This window comes from Arvicanthis niloticus, chromosome 12 (assembly GCF_011762505.2).
Source record: "Arvicanthis niloticus isolate mArvNil1 chromosome 12, mArvNil1.pat.X, whole genome shotgun sequence".
Lineage (NCBI taxonomy): Eukaryota > Metazoa > Chordata > Mammalia > Rodentia > Muridae > Arvicanthis > Arvicanthis niloticus.
Window position 1 is genome coordinate 75236513 of NC_047669.1, and position 18183 is coordinate 75254695.

General features: G+C 45.3%; 1 protein-coding gene across 4 annotated transcripts in view; it reads left to right on the forward strand.

Annotated features, from left to right (window-relative positions):
- The first annotated feature begins 9657 nt into the window (after nucleotides 1-9657).
- The window catches only part of Morc3 (MORC family CW-type zinc finger 3), a 41977-nt gene continuing 33451 nt past the window's right edge, over nucleotides 9658-18183 (forward strand). The window contains exon 1 of one of the 4 annotated variants that reach the window (XM_076943175.1): nucleotides 9658-9876. In XM_076943175.1, the coding sequence (XP_076799290.1) occupies nucleotides 9838-9876 (39 nt within the window). In that variant the 5' untranslated portion in view covers nucleotides 9658-9837. Of the gene's footprint in view, nucleotides 9877-10514; nucleotides 10655-18183 lie in introns of those variants that run through there. The other 3 variants (XM_076943172.1, XM_076943174.1, XM_076943173.1) reach the window with 3 other exon arrangements.

Genomic DNA, 18183 nt, shown 5'->3' on the forward strand with positions numbered 1-18183 from the left:
CTGAAAAGTCAGATGCAGATGTTTATACCCAACCAATGAACAGAAGCTGCTGACCCCTGTGGTTGAATTAGGGAAAAGCTGGAAGAAGCTAAGGAGGAGGGCGACCCTGTAGGAGGACCAGCAGTCTCAATTAACCTGGACCCCAGAGATCTCTCAGACACTGGGCCACCAACCAGGCAGCATACTCTAGCTGATATGAGGCCCTTAACACATATATAGCAGAAGACTGCCAGGTCTGGGTTTAGTCAGAGAAGATGCACCTAATCCTCAAGAGACTGGAGGCACCAGGGAGTTTAGAGGTCTGGTGGGGTGGGGGGTGGGGACATGCTTGTGGAGACAGGAGGGTTGGGAGGAGGTATGGGATGTGGAACAGTTGGAGGGTGGGCATAAAATTTGTTTAAAATAAACAGATAATTTTTTTTAAAGTGCTGTGATCTTCCATCTTTCTCAAAAGACTAGAGCCTTCCTCCTTCCTGTAGCTGAGAACAAAGTCTAGTCTTTTCTGGGCATAGCACATAGGCTAGGTCCCTCTGCACTCTCCCAACCCCCTATACACCTGTAAGAAATTTCTTTTATGTTTGGAACTGAAGGAGGGGTCCCTCTCTTTATGACCCCATCAAGGATGTCTGTGGTTTTAAAGTATCAGTTTTCCTAGTGTTAGCCATGGCTTGTAAGCATATATATTTTTCCCAACCTACTTTAATAAGGGTTCAATCTCCCGTCTAGCCCACTACCCACCAGAGGTAATGGCAAAGAAAGGTTATTAGGATATGGCAGAAATGGACTCATTTAGAAATAGTTCTTTGGGGACAAGTCCAATCTTCATTGTTCTCAGTCTAGTCTACTTGGCAGACACCACACACACGAATCAGCAAGGGCTGAGGAAGCAGCAAGAAGCCACAGGAACCTCCTGAGAAGTTCTCTGGCGACTTTCTCTCTATGAAGTTACTACACGTGAAGCTCGGTATGCAATGTAAGTTGAACCAATACCTGTGTGTTGTCAGTGAAGACTAGTGAGGTAGAGCAAGGGACCAACACTTGAGCTCCCACTGTTTGTGAGGTCATGTTCATATTCTTTCTAAACATCACATGTCCTTTCATGTGTCTTCTTCAACAAAACATCCTCTCACCTGTGTCTGCTTCAGCAAAACATCCTCTCACCTGTGTCTGCTTCAACAAAACATCCTCTCACCTGTGTCTGCTTCAACAAAACATCCTCTCACCTGTGTCTGCTTCAGCAAAGCATCATTTGACATAACTGACTTTCCAAAGAAAACAGAAGTTTCCACTTCGATGTCCACACCATTTTTGTTATGTGGAACCCTCTAGAGATGACCACTCAGACATGGTTTATAGCCAATTAGAAATCTTTATTCCAGCTGGCTGGGACTACACTCAGGTATTCGGGTATTCTAAGTGTAGCACCAACTGTCCAGAACATGGGGCTTTTGAAGGCAGAACCTGCTTCTGGGCATCTCACTTGGCAGCTCTAGGGGGTGCTTCATATAAGCAAGCAATTTTACAGAAGCTAAGTTAGCTAGGTCACCCCAACCTTGGGTTCCCAGAATAGAGTTGGGTGATTTTCCACAGGATTCTCCATCAAGGAGGTGAAATTCTAGTTACCCAGAGATGGCCTCAGCAAGAATACAACATGAAGGAATCTTTGCACGCCAAGAGACAAAGGGAGATTTGCAGTCCCTTCCCGCTTCTGCTCTATAACATCAGTGTGTTTGGAGGATGGCAGGGTCTGTCTCTTGGACTAGATATCTGCAGCCTTTTCCTAAATAAGGCCTGTGCTGCTACTGAGCCACCCATCCCTTTGTCTTACTTGCTGACCTTGCAATGAGCTCTTCTGAAGGGTGCCTTCCTTCCTACTAAACCTACGCCATCTCTGTGGAGCAGGGATATCATGAGGATGCACATCTGTAGGGCAGTCTGGACTACTCTAGAGGAAAAACCCTGGTTTTCTGATCATCACACTGTGAAGGGATGGCTCTGTGGAAAGGAGGTGGAAGACAGTGAGGCAGAACCGTGCTTGGCTGCTGCTCTTTTTGCAGGAGGACAGCCTTCCGAGAGTCTTACAGTCTAAACATGTGTCTGTGTAGACTGAAAAATTATAAAGAGCATTTTATAAAATATATACAGGTTTTTCTTTAGACTTTTCTTTAAAGGACATGAAAAGTATAGAAAGTTTTTATGACCCCTAGACCTGAGCAAAAAATGCAGGTTCACTAGTTCCAAGAAAGCAGAACTGAATGTAAGATCTCAGGCCTTCACTGCCCCATGATACGTTCCGGGAGAAGTACATTATCCCTGAGTCAGAGGACATTTGCTGGATTAACATTCCTCAAGCCTCAGGGAAGAGAACCCACCTGTGGGTGGGGAAGGCCCAAATCAGGAAGACACATTCCTAGTCAAAAAGATGCAAGTCATCTGGGTGGTCCCATGAACTGGCTGACCACAAGATGAATGGTTGGGCAAGGTTACATCCTTACAAAAGATAAGTGTACTTTCTACTTTTTTTATGTTATGTTTCCTTGGTAACCCCCTCACCCCCCATGGTTTGTGGTTCTGCTCTTTATAAGCCCTCCACTCCCAGCCGACTGAGTTGACACTCCTCTGCCCCTAAGTGGGTCATGAGTCTCTGCCTCAGTCGACTGATCCTGAAATATACCTCATGCTGTGCATCAAGAATGGTGTCTTGTGAGTTATTGGGGTGGCCACGAATTTCTGAGGCTTGAGGGAGGTCCTCCCTTCATGGGGGGGGGGGGGTCTTACAGTTGTTGGACTGTAAAATCCAAAACCAGTGGACGAGCTCCCCCAGAATCACACACAGACAGAGGATTTGCTGCAACAACATGAGGTTTAATGATATTCGTGTAGCAGGACTCTCTTGAATGCCAGCAAGAGAGCCTTGAACAAAACCTGGGAGCAATTTTTATACAGAGTACACGAGGGCAACCACAAATGATCCCAAAGGCTGACCTTCTCAGGTCCAGTCTATAATGACTCGGATTCACACATTACTTTCTTCCTGACCACCTCCCATCCTGAATGTGTCTCTGTACTCTGGGCCTTCCCCACACACAGGTGGGTTCTCTTCCCTGTGGTCTGAGGAATGTTAATCAGCCTCTCCCTTCCTCTTCTGAATGTTAATCCAGCAAGTGTCCTCTGACTCAGGAATAATGTACTCCTCCAAGAATGCAGAATGCATCTGGGGCAGTGAATTCTGAGACCTGAAAATCTCACATCTAGTTCTTACAAGAACACACTTCCAAAGTTGCCCTCTGACTTCTACATACATCCTGTGGCACACAGTTGCCCACATACACACACATTCACATACATAATAAAGTGAAATTGCAAAAGGAACAAACCTATACAACTCTAGATTCACATTTAGTTCTTACATGTCTATGGACTGTGGGGGAAAGGAAATAGGATTCACATCTAGTATATTACTTTTAAGTTATATACCCTGAAGAACTGGAGGCCAAGCAAATAGGCACACACCTCTAACTGAAGCACTCACAAAGTCAAGGCAAGAGGATTGATAGTTGAAAGCTAACCTTGGCTACATAGTGCAATATGATCTTAAAAAAAAAAACAGAGCTAGCCTTGGCTACATAGTATGACATGATCTTACAAAAAAAAAAAAAAAAAAAAAAACCAGACAAAATAAAATAGGGTCTCAAAGACATTTGTACACCCACATTTATTCACGACAAGATTATTCACCAGCCAAGCTAAATGTCCATCAGGTTATATTGTAAGGCCCCCAGGAAGGGAGGACCTCACCCAAGCCTCAGGAATTCGAGGCCACCCAGTAACTCACAAGACACCGAACTTGATGCAATCAGCAAGAGGTATATTTCAATCAACATGTTGAGGTCAAGACCCATGACCCACACAGGGTCAGTGGGGTTTGACCCCAGGGCTTTGCAGACAGAGAGAATTTAAAGCCAAAAACCACAACTCGGGGGAAACCACAACCCAGGGGGAGTAAAGGAGGGTTATTGGAGAGTACCTGTGGAAAGTCCCAGCCCATTATTCAGTTTGTGACAGGGTCCAAGGAACAGTCATGGGGAACATTTTGTATAGGCTATTCTCAAAGAGCCTGTTCGTAATCAACCATTTATCTTGTCGCCAGCCAAGTTCCTGAAACACAGAGCTCACAACCAAGCTGACCTGCACTCTTGGTTCTGCTCTGCCTGCTAGGAGTTTTTGAAAAATTTTTAACCTTTTTTTTTTTCCCCCTTTCAATATAACATCAGGGTATATAATAGCATGAGGAATATTTGCTGAACATGTGGGACCCATGCTTACAAAAGAATGTTAGAGTACGGCTCTACTTCTGCCCCGCCCCAACTCTGCTGATCTTGGGAGGTGGCAGCAGACATGGAAGTAGAACAGTAACTGTGAGACTCGGATGCAAATCGCCACATAATGGACAGGACTTTGCAGTGGCGTGTGGGCTGACCCACATCCCCAGAGTTGACTGTGTTGCAGTAAATCTCCAACCCCAATAAGCCCGTGCAAGGAAAACACAGCTCAACTAATATGAATACAAGCTGTGTGCCTAGATTGGGCAGATAGATCTACCACTACGCTACTATACTCCCCAGCTATGAGGTCCCTTATAACTTGGGGTTTCTTCAGGCCACGTGCTTCTGCTCCATCTTCCTTCTACCTCCTCTTCTTCTAACTTCTCTTTCTTTTCCCCTCCTCTTCCTCCTCCTCCTTTTCTCTCTCTCTCTGTGTCTGTCTCTGTTTCTCTGCCTCTCTCTCTTAAACTTTAAGCTCCACCTTTCCCTTCCACTGCCCAATCACTGGCTCTAGCCTTTATTTTACGAGTTAAAATGGGAAGAAGGTTCACATGATGTCACTCCTTGTTCCAGGCAGCCCCTCTTGGGGAAGCGGAATTAGCATCAGAATACAAGTGGCACCAGGGCAATCCACAAAATAACTGCTTAGGTGCATTTAGGTTTAAAAGAAGCTGAATAAACTCATTTAGAAGAATCCTTACTTTTGTTCCCAGGAAATATAGGATTTCCCTCCATGGGTTCATAGACAGAAGGAAGTTTGAAGAATGTTGAGAGTTGAGAAACAGGGCAGGCAAACTGGAAATCTTGGCAATGGTTGAGAGCAGGAGGAAGGAGAAGAGACAGTCATATATTTTGAAATTTTTTGTGTGTTAGCTCCCATGTCCCATGCGCCACGATGACGTGCACAGAGATTGCCTTTTTTCTTGCTGTGATAAGACGCTATGACTAAAACAACTTCTAAGAGAAATCATGTGATTACAGCTCGGAGGGCGGGTTCATGCAGAGGGCATGAGGTCCTTGTGCTCACAGACAAGCCAGGGAAAGCCGGGATGTTAGAGGACGTGCAGGGCCTTCTTCAAAGAAAGAGATGAATAACCTGTTTTCTGACAGAAGTGTTGAGATGGATGTGGTAGCCCTGTGACCTCTGTGCCAGGCCACCACTGGCTCCTTCAGACTCTTCAGCTTCTCAGTCATTCTCCCTAAACAATTATGTTGAGCACTGTTTTTCAATCAATGGGATCCATCTTTATGGAAGAGGTCACATGTACTTTATCAAGAGTTTTGATGTAGTCAGGCCTTAAGCTCTGTTGTACAGGTGGGATCGAGTCAATTACCCCCAGGAAACTTTTTATCTTTCGAAAACTGTGCTATGCTTAAATGGCCTACAAAATATAACCTCCTGGTGTCAGATGCTCAAGTGAGAACACCAGCCACTGAGCCGTATTGAATGGGACTTCCTTTTCGACTCTTACTGATTGACTCACTGCTGGTTGTGGTGCTTGCAGAGACCCCAGGAGCACGCCATTATTATGGCGTGAAGCATGAAGTGATGGCCCACAGTCAGGCATGGCAGAGCACGTCACAACCTTGAGGCAGAGAAATAGAGCTAACTGGGAAATGGTATGGACTTTTAAAACCTCAATTCTGCCCCCACCCCTGCCGGCTAGTGACACACTTCCTCCAACAAGGCTACACCTCCTCATCCTTCCCAAACAGTTCCACAAACTGGAAACCCAGTATTCAAATATATGAGCATAAGGGGACTACTCTTATTAAAACCACAACTCAGTTCTTTCCTTCCACCATGTGGGTCCTGGGATGCAATGTACATCATTGGATTTGTTGGCAAGTATCTTTACCTAGTATACTGGCTGGTTGTGTGTCAACCTGATACAAGCTGGAGGTATCACTGAGAAAGGAGCCTCCCTTGAGGAAATGCCTCCATGAGATCCAGCTGTAAGGCATTTTCTCAATTAGTGATCAAGGTGGGAGGGCCCATTGTGGGTGGTGCCATCCCTGGGCTGGGAGCCCTGGGTTCTATAAGAAAGCAAGCTGAGCAAGCCAGTAAGTAACATCCCTCCATGGTCCCTGCATCAGCTCCTGCATACTGACCTGCTTGAGTTCCAGTCCTGACTTTCTTTGGTGATGAACAGCAATGTGGAAGTGTAAGCTGAGTAAACCCTTTCCTCCCCAACTTGCTTCTTGGTCATGATGTTAGTGCAGGAATAGAAACCCTGACTGAGACACCTAGTGAGCTGTCTTACTGGCCCAGTTGCCTTTTGACTTAAGTCCAAAGAAGCAGGCACACCCAGCATGGAGCTGCACCCTGGCAGAAACAGGTGAGGCTTCAAAGAAAAAGAATGTTTTGAGGGTCTATTTGAAAGCACTTCCAAGAATAGAGGTGGGCTACTGTGGTGGTTTAAATGAAAATGCCCCCCCTCCCCCCCGTATGCCATTAGGGAGTGGCCTTGTTAGAGGAAGTGCATCACTGGGGGTGGGCTTTGAGGTCGTAGATGTTCAAGCCAGGCCGGTGTTCCACTGTCTTCCTGCTGCATGTGGATCCAGATGCAGAACTCTCAGCTACCTCTCCAGCACCATGTCTGCCTGTGTGCTGCCACGATTCCCACCATGACAATAATGGACTAAACCTGTAAGCTAGTCCTAATTCAATGTTTTCCTTTATAAGAGTTGTCATGGCCATAGTTTGTATTCTCAGCAATAAAACTCTAAAGAGAGAAAGAAAAACGCTTTGGGACAGACCTATAACCCTTACAGCACATTGCAGAGCACCTATCCCCTGATATTGTTTGTGACACCCAGGTAAGGAAGGAAGGTATTAAGCCTCCTCTCCTACACTAATCTTTACTTTTGTAATTTTAAAAACATGCACTCTTGTTTATATGCATGAATGTTTGTCTGCATGTATATATTTGCAACCTGTGAATGTCTGGTACCTCGGCGGCCAGAAAAGTGTGTTGAATCTCCTGGACTGAGCTGTGAGCTGCCACATGGGTGCTGATGACAGAGCCCTAGTCTTCTGCAAGGCAGCAGATACTCTTAACTGCCAAGCCATCTCTCCAGCCCTCCTCTGTTCACCCTGACACAGCTCCTTTCAGTGTCCCCTCTACTTGGCTGTCACAGGAGGCCTTTCTTCGGTGAGAAGATGTGCCTTCATGTCTCCTCAGGAAAGAAAACAGGATAGGATAGGGGCATGGGCTAGGCAGAGCCACTTCCCAGCCCCCATCGGGCAGCTCACAAACCATCTGTAACTCCAGTTCCAGGGCATCTAACAGCTTCTTCTGGTCTCTTCAGGCACTGCACACATGTAATGCACAGACATGCATTCAGGCAAAACACTCCTATACACAAAATAAATAAAATCTCACAAAGAATTAAAAACAGAGTCGAATTCTGAGACATGTCCTGATATGAAGTCATTTACTCTAAATTTGATAAACTCGTTAGGCTGGAACCCCTGCTCAACCCCTGCACAAACTAGGAAACCCCGTCTGCCCTCTTTCCCTCAACCCCACTTTCACAGAGGAAACTCCAGGCAAACATGTCATCACTCTGCAATCTGTCCGCACAGGGAGTCTTTTTGACTATGTATGGGCACAATCCCAGCTCCCAGCTGGCACATCACCTGGTGCCCAAGACCCCTTGCTTTACTCTGGATGTGTGGCTTCACTGGCTTCCAGCTGTGAGATCTGTGAACCCACCTGAGGGCTGTCTCCTAATAAACCTGCCTTTAACTACTTTTAATCTGGTCTAATCTGGCCTGTATCTGCCTCACCAAGGGAGAGAAAAAGCCTACCACTTGTCACTAAATATTATATGACTTCACTTAAGTCCAGGCAGAGTTGCATGGTAGTTGTCAGGTGATGAAAGGCGAGAGAGGAAGGCGGATGGCTACAGTGACCACCACTATGAGATCACACGGAATGTCTCTAATCTGAGCTTTAAAAGGTGACACTTATGTGTATTTAACCACAGTAAACAAAATACTGCAGAGAGGTGTGGTAGTGATTCAAATCTATAGTCCCCAGGATTTAGGAGATAGAGGCAGGAGGATCAGGAGTTCAAGACCAACCTCAACTACAAAGCAGACCAGCCCCAGTTACAGGAGACTCTCTCTCAAAAAGAAAAACAGATTATGTGGATCTCATGAAAATGTAGGCGAAGCAGACTTTTCATCAGCAAGCATCGGTCCCCGCCTAGGGACTTTTTCCCCCAAAGACAACCAAAGTTGGATGAAACAGAAAAATAGGGCTGATTTTCTTGTTAATTCTGTCAACTAAAAACAAGATTTAGAATCCCATGGGAACAAACCTCTGGACAAATCCACAGGGGAGTTTGTAGACTAAGCTATTTGAAGTGGAGTGGAGAATTTTCGAGGCCTAGACTGCTGCCACTCCCTAGGTTGACTGTACAGCTCACAAACCGGCCATCACTGTTCAACCGCCTTGACACCCACGTGTTCTGCAAGAGTAGACGCCTGTTTTGCTTATCTTGTGCCTCTCAGCACCATTACCTTGGCAGACATGGTGCTGAGAGACTTTGCACCTAACAACACAGTCTGAAAGCAGCCCAGGGCATCACAGATACTAACACTTTTAGGTGATTTATATCATTTATCCAACTGTGGGCAGCAAAGAGGACAGCAGAACACCACAGGTTTTGTTCTAATTTTCATCTCCTTATTTAGAGGTATTTAAGTGTTTACAAGCCTACAGTTAAAATATGAAAACACAGTTTAAGTGTAGGAAAAGGAAAGGGTCCCATACTGCAGTGTTTAGTAGACAGCGGGTTTGTAATAAAGAACACTAAATTGTCTATCAGCAGAAGATGAATTGGGTGAACGTTATGCTTCTGTATTACTTGAACTGTTATAAATAAAATATGACTTTCATAAGACTGCAGTAGATACTCTTGCAAATCTTTCAAACTTCTCTTTACTTGTACTATTTAACTTCCCTTCGTCGACTAATTCCTACATCCTACTCACTGATTACCAAGCTCGACACACACTGAATTAACGTGTCCATGCGTTACCACTGCCAGGATAAAAGCTCATGATTTTCAGGCAAACCCAAAAGGAATTATTTTTTTCATTTTGTCTTGTAAGGTTCCAATAACATCATTACTAGCGACCCATGGATTACACTTTTGCAGTGCGATTCTCATCCGAGTTTGTCTAGCTTCTACACAAACATCGTTCTTCGCGCCAATCTTCAATCTCAAGGTCCGGCTACGCGCGGCGAGGAGTTCACGCCCGCCCTCTCGCCCACGCATGCGCCCTACGCCTGGGTCCTGCGCGCGCAGCAGGTCGCGCTAGGGCAAGCCTCTACCTATAATCCCAATTCGTCTTTGCCCGAGGCGGAAATGAGTGGGTGTGGCCTCGTGTGCTCGACCCCGCCCCGGAAGTGGGCGGGATATTGAACCCCGCCGGGGACTCGTAGCCTCCCAGTCGGTCTGCGGCCGAGGCCGGTCCTGGCTTTGTAGCTCACTCAAGATGGCGGCTCAGCCACCCACCGGGATCCGCCTCAGCGCGGTGAGCAGCCGCGAGGGGAGGAGCGGGCCGGGTCCCAGGAGGGCGGGGAGGTGGACCAGTCAGGGGGGTGGCAGTGGGCGGCGGCGACTCGAGGGCTTGGCGCGGCGGCGGAGGTCGCGTCGGGGCCGAGGGGCCGCCGCCATGTCTCTCCGCTCGGAGGAGCGGCTGTGATGTGCGGTTCGTGCGCTCCCGGCGTCTCGGGCCGTGCCGCGGCTCCAGCCCGCCACAGGCCGCCTCCCTTTCCCCGGCGCCGCCGCCGCCGCCAGCTGTTGTGGGAGCCGCGCCCTCCGCGACCCGCCCGCCCCGGGAGCAGCCGCGGGGCCTCGCCCGGGCGGCGTGGGCTGCGGTGCAGCGCGGTTCCCGCACGCGTCGGTCCCCGTCGGCCCCGGCTCGGAGGCGCCGAGTCCAGGACCTTCTTCTCCTCCGCTCGCTTGGCATGCCCCTGCCTCTGCTTCGGGCCGAGTCCATTTCTGACAAACCCTTGTGAGGGAGCTGGGAGTGGTCACAGAAAACGACTTACACTTTTGGGTCCAAAACATTGTGGGCGTGGCTTCACCTGATGATTCCGGCAAAGTTTTATTCTCCGCCGGCCCCGAGGTCTTAAGCGGGGAAAGTACTTCCTCGGGAGATGTTTGAAGGATGGCTGCGGTGGCACATGCCTGTAATCCCGGCGCTCGGGTGACCGAAGCAGGCAAATTCTAGGGCAGTTTAGGGGAAAGGAGGAAGTCCTGTCTCAAAGAAAAAAAAAGCGGTACTACAGTGTTATATAATCTAATTGGTGAGTGCTAAGGCTTTCCGGAGGTTAAAGCACCTCCCGTAGGTTCTCTTCAGGAATGCGACTGTCCCTGTCCATTCATTAAGCGATGTCTTTCATTTAGGATGTGATAGCCCCAAGTGTGCATCAAGTGTTACCTAGTTTTATCGCTTCTGCCTTTTTTGTAAGGTTGCGAATTCTTGCATTTTTGTTATGTTTTGTTTTAGATTGCCTGTTAGTACAGCCTCCCCCCCCCCCCATTTATTTAGTTTATGTGTATGAGTGGTTTTTGCCTGTATGTGTGTGCATGCTAACCACCTGTGTGTCTTATGCACCTGAAGATGAGGACTTAAGACCCGGTACTGCTATCTATGTATGAGTTGTCCCATGGGGTGCTGGGAACTCTCTTACAGAGGACCAGGATTCAGTTCCCAGCACTGAGTTCTCTCTCTAAAGCCTGTAGTTTAGTCATTCTTACTCCCCTTTCTTTTGAGAGAGGATAGTACTGAGTTATGAGGAGCTTGAGGTAAGTGATTAGTTTGTTTGACTAATGGTGTTGAGTAGTTAAAAGAGAGTAACTTTATTCTTTCTTTCTTCTGGGTTTTAGCATTGTTCTGCTCCCCAGCTGGGTGAATCTGGATAGAGTAACACTTGCCACTCTAGAGCCAAAAGAGTTCTTATTCCCAGGGAAATGATAGAAATTATTCTGTGTCAATTATGAGTGACTAAGGTCCTGGAACAGGGATTGAGATTTCTGTGAGTAATGGAGGGTGGTGATGAGTGTGTGTCTTTGGCTGTCCGACAAAGGGCTTCCTGTTTGCCTGGCACATGTTCTTTATGTTGCTGTATCTCCCAGTCTTGTGGAAGCTCCTAAGTAATACAACAAAATAAATTCATAGATGAGTACATATGCCAGATTATTGGCTGGAGGGTCAGGTGGCAGAGAGCATGCAGATCTCTGCTGGGCTTAACAATACATTTGAGAGTTTTGCCTAGTAAAGAGCATGTTAGGTCAGATACCGAGTTGATGGTAAATAGCTCTAAGAGGGACTGAAACGTCAGGCCTTGTGGCACATCTGTAACCTCACCTACTTTGGAGGCTGAGGTAGTAGGACCTGCCTGAGCTACAGAGTGAGTTCAAGGCCAACCTAGACCACTTGTCTCAAAATAGAAAGAGGACTGGGCTGTGTTTCAGTGGGAGAGTACCTGCCGCCATGTGTGGGGCCCAAGTTCAATGCCAGCACTTGAGGGCACTAAAGATAGCGCAGGAGAATTGGCTGTCTTACAACATTCCGTTTCTCAATCATGATGTTCTGGATAGCCAAACATATACAGGATCCTCAGTACAGATGAAGCTTTAGAGAACTTCCTGTCATGACAATTAGCCTCAGGTCTTGCTGAAGTATTTGAAATCTCTATTTTGGGTCAGGGATATATCCCAGTGTAATAGCACACACTTAGCATGTGCTAGGCCCTTGGTGCTATCCCAGTACCAAAAATAAAATACAAATGCTATTTCTTTAAAAAGCTACATCCAAATGACAAGGCGAGTTGCACAGACATAGAAGCCCAGCACTAAGAAAACTGAGGTAGGACGACCAAGAGCTCCAGGCCAGTTTACACCGTTTTCTCGACCCTTTCCTAAGTAAGAAAGATAAGTCATAACTAAAAGAGTACTCCCAGGTTGAGTCATGATCATTAGAAACGGGTGAATTAAACGTCAAATTGGTTCGGCATCCGAGTTCCACCTTTTTCCCTCCTTACATATTGCATTCTCTGACTCTTCAAAATTGAAGTGAAGGGCCAGGAAAACAACTGAGTTTGGTATAGTGCACACTGAAATTATGACGACCTGAGGTCAGATCCCCAGCCCTCAGTGGAGTGTCTATAATCTAACTCAGCACTGGGGAGACAACTGTCTGCATCTCATTAGCCAGCTAATCTAGACAGACTAGTGAGCTCCAGGTTAAGTGGGAGACCCTGTCTCAAAGATAAGGTGAGCGAGATTGAGGGGAAAATATAAGAAAGAAAACTGAGCATATAGCTTAGTCGTAGGGGCAACTTATGAATTCTATGAGTTTCAAGGCCAGCCTGGTCTACAGAGTGAGTTCCAGGACCTTGGACATGGAAGGGTAATGCTCTTCAGTATGTCATCTCTAGGCTATTATACACACATTTTAGAACCATTTAGGAGGTCTGAGATCCTAACATGGAGTACAGAGTGCTAAATAAACTTTTTATTTTATTCTGTATTTCCAAGCAAAATGCTTGGACCATTCCTGTTTGGTGGCTTTTCCCCATCCTCAGATCCTCATGCCTCCAGCTGATACAGGTGCACTGGTCACTGGCTCCTTAGGAGTGATATTACTTCATTTACTTATTTTTGTTGGAGTTGGTTTGTTCTCTTTTATTCTCAGATATGCCTGGCATGGTACTGTGATTGCATTTTCTATACAACTGTTTACTTTCTGGAGTTAGCCATTGATTTATATATTAATTTTTTTCCTCCATATTGATCAGTAGATCATTGAAACTTTTATAAGAACTAGAGGTCTTTTTCCAGCTGTGTGCAGAACACACCCAGCATTTATCAGGTGGGAGTCCCTGGCTAGATAAAGTTGTGGGGACTTCTTTAGTCTTCTGTTAGGTTACTGTTTGGACTGTGTGGATTTACTCCTTAGTGACTGAGTGATTAACAGCGTAGGCTTAGCCTGCCCTTGTGGCCTCAGTCCTGACATAAATAATTGGATGTGTAACTTTGGACAAATCACTAAGTCTCCTTGTACCCAAGGTTCCAGTGTGAATGAGGAGTGTGAGTCTCTTGCCCATAACAGAGTTATGCTATAAGTTTTTGAGGAATCTTCATGCTGTGTTCCATAGCAGCTGTACATTGTTATATTCCAAGCAAGTGTTAACCTAAATAATACAGGGTGGCTCTCCAGAACAGCAGACTGCAATGGCAGGAAGACCAGGCAGAATACAGTAGCCATCATGGACATAGGGGGCAAAGGAAGACAAGCATGCCAAAAGTAAATGAGTAAGGGTTGTGTTTTGAAACAGTTGTCTTTGGATGCAAGGACCACAGAGTACCGTCAGCATAAGGATGATCAATGAGTTTCTGGACCGGTGATAGTAAAACTATTTTAATCTATATATGAGGCTGTGACTTTAGCCATCTTCTGTGGTGGTTTCTATTACCTGGAAAATATTTTCAAGGATCTCCCTCTATGTGGCTTTACCTCGTTTTATTTTGGTCCTGACAACTTTCTTGGGTTTTTTTTCTCTTTCTTTTTTACTTATTTGGGGAGTGGAGGGCATGCACACATGTGCCATGAAATGAGAGAACAGAGGTTAGGAGTCAGTTCTCTTTCCTACCATGTGGGCCCCAGGGATTGAACTCAGGCCTTCAGGCTAGATACTTGGCAGATTTTTACCCGCTGAGCCATACATATTGCAGCTACCAACTACTTTGATACAACAGAGCACAGAAGTTCTTATCTCTTTGAATGCTTTCTTTTTTGAGACAGTGTCAATATTTTGCCCTGTAGCCTCACCTGGCTTGGAACTTGCTACGTAGACCAAGATGGCCTCTGGCTGATAGAGACTCTCTACCTTCCAGGTGCTGGGATTAAAGCCATGGACCACCACACCTTCTGCGACTGTTGATAGGTTTTTAGAGGAGTGTATGTGTGTGTTCATGCACGTGTATATCCCTGTGAGAATCAGAAAAGGCCATTGCTTTGCCTAGAGCTGGAGCTACCGTTACTTAGGGGCTGGTAGAGAAATTTTAATTCAGAACATGGCTATGGGAAGAGATCACATCAAAATCTTCTAGGTGTGTGTCATCTGACTGCAATACAGATTCACCATTAATCTAAGGAGACAGGCAAGCTGATCTCTGAGTTCAAGGCCAGCCTTGTATAGAGCAAGTTTCAGGTAAAGAAGTTTAAGTCCAGGCATGGAGGTACATGCCTTTAATCCTAGTACTCAGGTAACAGAAGCATGTAGATCTCTTGAGTTCATAGAGTTGAGAGGCAGTTTTATCAGTAGAGTTTTACAGAGACAGGTTAAAAAGAGAACAAGCTAGATACAGACAAAGACAGAACAAGAAGGAGAATTAGGAGTCAAACATTAGAACAAATTGCTAGAGTTACTTTGAGGTCAAGCAGGGCAATTCAGTGAGAAGCAGAAAGAAGACAGTTTTGGGTTATCTTGAAGAGGAATTTTGAGCCAGAACAGCTGAGTTAATCCAGTCAGCCAGAGCTCAGAACTAGGAATCGTGAGCTTATTCAGTAAATCTCAAAGGCTGAAAGCATTCTAGGCCTAGGTTAGAATGCATGTAGGCAAGAAGCTTCAGGACTGGGCCTAAGTTAGCAGACAGAGGCAGTAAAGCCTCAACGACAACAATTACTTCAGGAGAATTTAAAAAAAAAAAAAAAAACTTTTATAGAAAGTGATCAGTGTGACCCTGAGAACCAAACTCTGGTTTAAGTTGTTTTTTTTTTTTTTTTTTTTTTTTTTTTAAGTTTTGCTTTTCTCTGGTGTTAAGATGAAACCCAGGATACTTGTACCTGTTGGACAAGTACCCTGCCACTGGTGTATGTCTCCAGGGTTTTCACTATCATTTGTGTTGTAACAGATTTCCTGGGAGAAGCTGAGACTTCAAAGGCCAATTGACATCAGTGATTCAGAGTTCAGAGCCAAGTTACCTTAGGACAGTGTTGGTCCCTTAATAGTGATTATTCCCTGTGGCTTAAGGTCTTTGGGCATTGGGTAAATCATTTGAAGTATACAGATGGACCAGTATGTTTCATTCAACCAAAGGGTCAAGTAACGCTGTCAAAAGCATCTGAGGCTGAAAACAGCCTTTTCCTAACTTTACTGTTACCACCACCTGATGTACCCAAAGGCCTTGATACTGCTCTGCCACTCTAAAAACTTCAAACTATTACCACACTTCAAATTATTACTACACTTGGCTCTAGAATGAACTGTCTCTTACCCCTTTGAGGTAAGAGCTGTTTTTTATGTTGCTGGTGGCCTTAGATGTACAGTTATAAATATCACTTTTATTACCTCAGCTGAAGTGATGAGATAAGAGTTGTACCCAATCTGTACAAATACATGGCTTGGGCATTTCCTTCTCTCTTCTAACCATTCCTACATCTAGGCTTAGAAGCTTCTGTACAAGCTAATCTTCCAAGCTGACTGATTCAATCTGACTGCTCTTGGCTTCTGACTGAATTGTTCTGTCTGGCTTCATACTAACTTTGACAATCTATTCTAATCTTCTGGCTCCTGTTCTCTGGCTCCTTCTGTCTTCACCTGTATCTAGCTTGTCTCTGTAACCTATCTCTGTATTACTGTCTCTGTGAAACGGCCATACACACATACACACACATACCCCACACAGCACACCACATACCACACCATACTACACACCTTTTCCTTGCTATCTCTGCTCTTTATGTAGTCTCTCTCCCTCTACTGTTCTCCTATGAGTTGAGAGTATCCTATCTCTGACTTATTCTGTCAAATCTTTCTCTGATTCGTCACTTTGTCTGCCCCTCAATTAGATGCCACTTTCAAACATGGCTATTTCGTTCCACAAACTAAGCTTACCTTCAATGTTAGGGATTAAAGATGTGCACTAAGGGTGTGTCTGTATTCCAGCCAGATCATACTGTAATCCAGGGTGTGTCTGCATTCTGACTGGATCATATCTTTGGATGCAATCCCTTGCTAGAGCAGCCATGTTGCTGGATTAAAATTCCTCTACATATATAGTTCTAAAATTTGATATAATTTGATTTACATACCCTTTTTTGCTGTATTCGAGAAATAATTTTCAAATCAAATGTCATGAAGCTTTTCACTTCTTCTAAAGTCTAACAGTTTTATCTGTTATTTTTTAGATGAGTTTTGGTGATGGTGGTGTGTTGCCGTAAATCTCCTGCCCATAGGGAATCCATAGAATAAAGACACAAGTCAATAAGTATCAAATGAATGCTGCATGCCTAGATTGGGCAGATTTACCATTAAACTACACTATTCCCCGGCTATGGCGGCTCTTAACAACTTGCGGTTTCCTTGGTCAAGGTCTCCTTCCTCTTCTCTCCTTCCACCAACTGCCAACCTCTGCTTCCACCAACTGCCAACTCACCTCACACCAACGGCTCTCCTGGTCTTATCCTTTTTCCCTGCCTCTGGCTCCTCCCACCCCTCTTCCACTGCCCAATCACTGGCTGTAGCCTTTATTTAACAAATTTGATTGGACAGAAGGTTTACAAGATTCACTCCTCCTTCGCAGCCCCTCCCAGGAGTGGAGTTACCATGACAACAAGAGGCTAGGGCTATCCACCACAGCGGTGTTTTTTGGTTTTTCGAGACTGGGTTTCTCTGTACCTCTGGCTGTCATGGAACTTGATATATAGACCAGGCTAGCCTTGAAATCTGCCTGCCTCTACCACCCAAGTGCTGGGATTAAAGGTCTGCACCACCATGCTGGGCTATTTTAGGTTTTGATCTATTGACTTAATTTCTATATATGTTGTAATGCAGGAATTTGGTTTGCCCAGTGCCATTTGTTGAAAGGGCCTTTTTCCAGTCAAGATCTTGGTGCCATATGTGCAGGGTTTGTCTGTAGGCTGCCTGTTTTAGTTGGAGTGCACAGCTTGCTGTGTCCGTTCCTATAGGGAGCTGATCTGTGTAGTTGCCTGGGGTTTCCTTTGTTTTCTGTTTTAGTCAGATCTCCAACAGCTCATGCTGGACTCTCAGCTTCAAACTTGCTTAAGTTTTTGTTACTCTGCTTTCCAAGTGATGGAATTACCGGCTCCTAGTCACCACGATCAGTTTTAAGGAGTGCTAGGGGTTGAACCCAGGGCTTTGTGAATGTTCGGCAAGCATTCTACCTATTGAGCTACATCCCCAGCCTCATGTGTTGGGGAAGTGGAGGCAAGAGGATCTGAAGTTTAAGGGGAGTTCAAGGTTATCCTAGGATACATGACCCGGTCTTTAAGAAATGTGTTTAAATTAACTTACTATGTATGTGCATATGTGCCTCCAAATTGTTCAATAAACTGTTCCCTGTTGCTGCTTCTTCCATACCCTATTATTGAGAATAAAGATATACTTTAAAACCTTGGAAAGCTTAAAAACCTTGATTTGTTATTTGACATTCTTTTAAGAGGTCATGGATGCACACGAGGCCACTATTTGACTGTAATAAAGTTGAAATAGATAATAAAGCCAACTTGAGGTGTCAAATATTTAGTCTCTGAGAGGAAACCAGCAAAGCTTGTAGATGAAGCAAAGTTAGTAAGATTATTAGGCCTAATTAGTACACTATTGACTAAATACCTTCTTGGCAAGATTTTGTCTCAAAATGTTGATTTAGGAAATGATGTTTGTGGGTCCTTAGGGTCTTGGTTGGGTCATTTCAAACAGGTCTTGCAAGGGTATTAGGAATTAGGCAAGCTCTGCATTGTGGACATAGGAAACAAGGTTTTAAGCAGGGCTCCATGTGAAAGCTATTGAGTTGTTTCCCCAGCCTT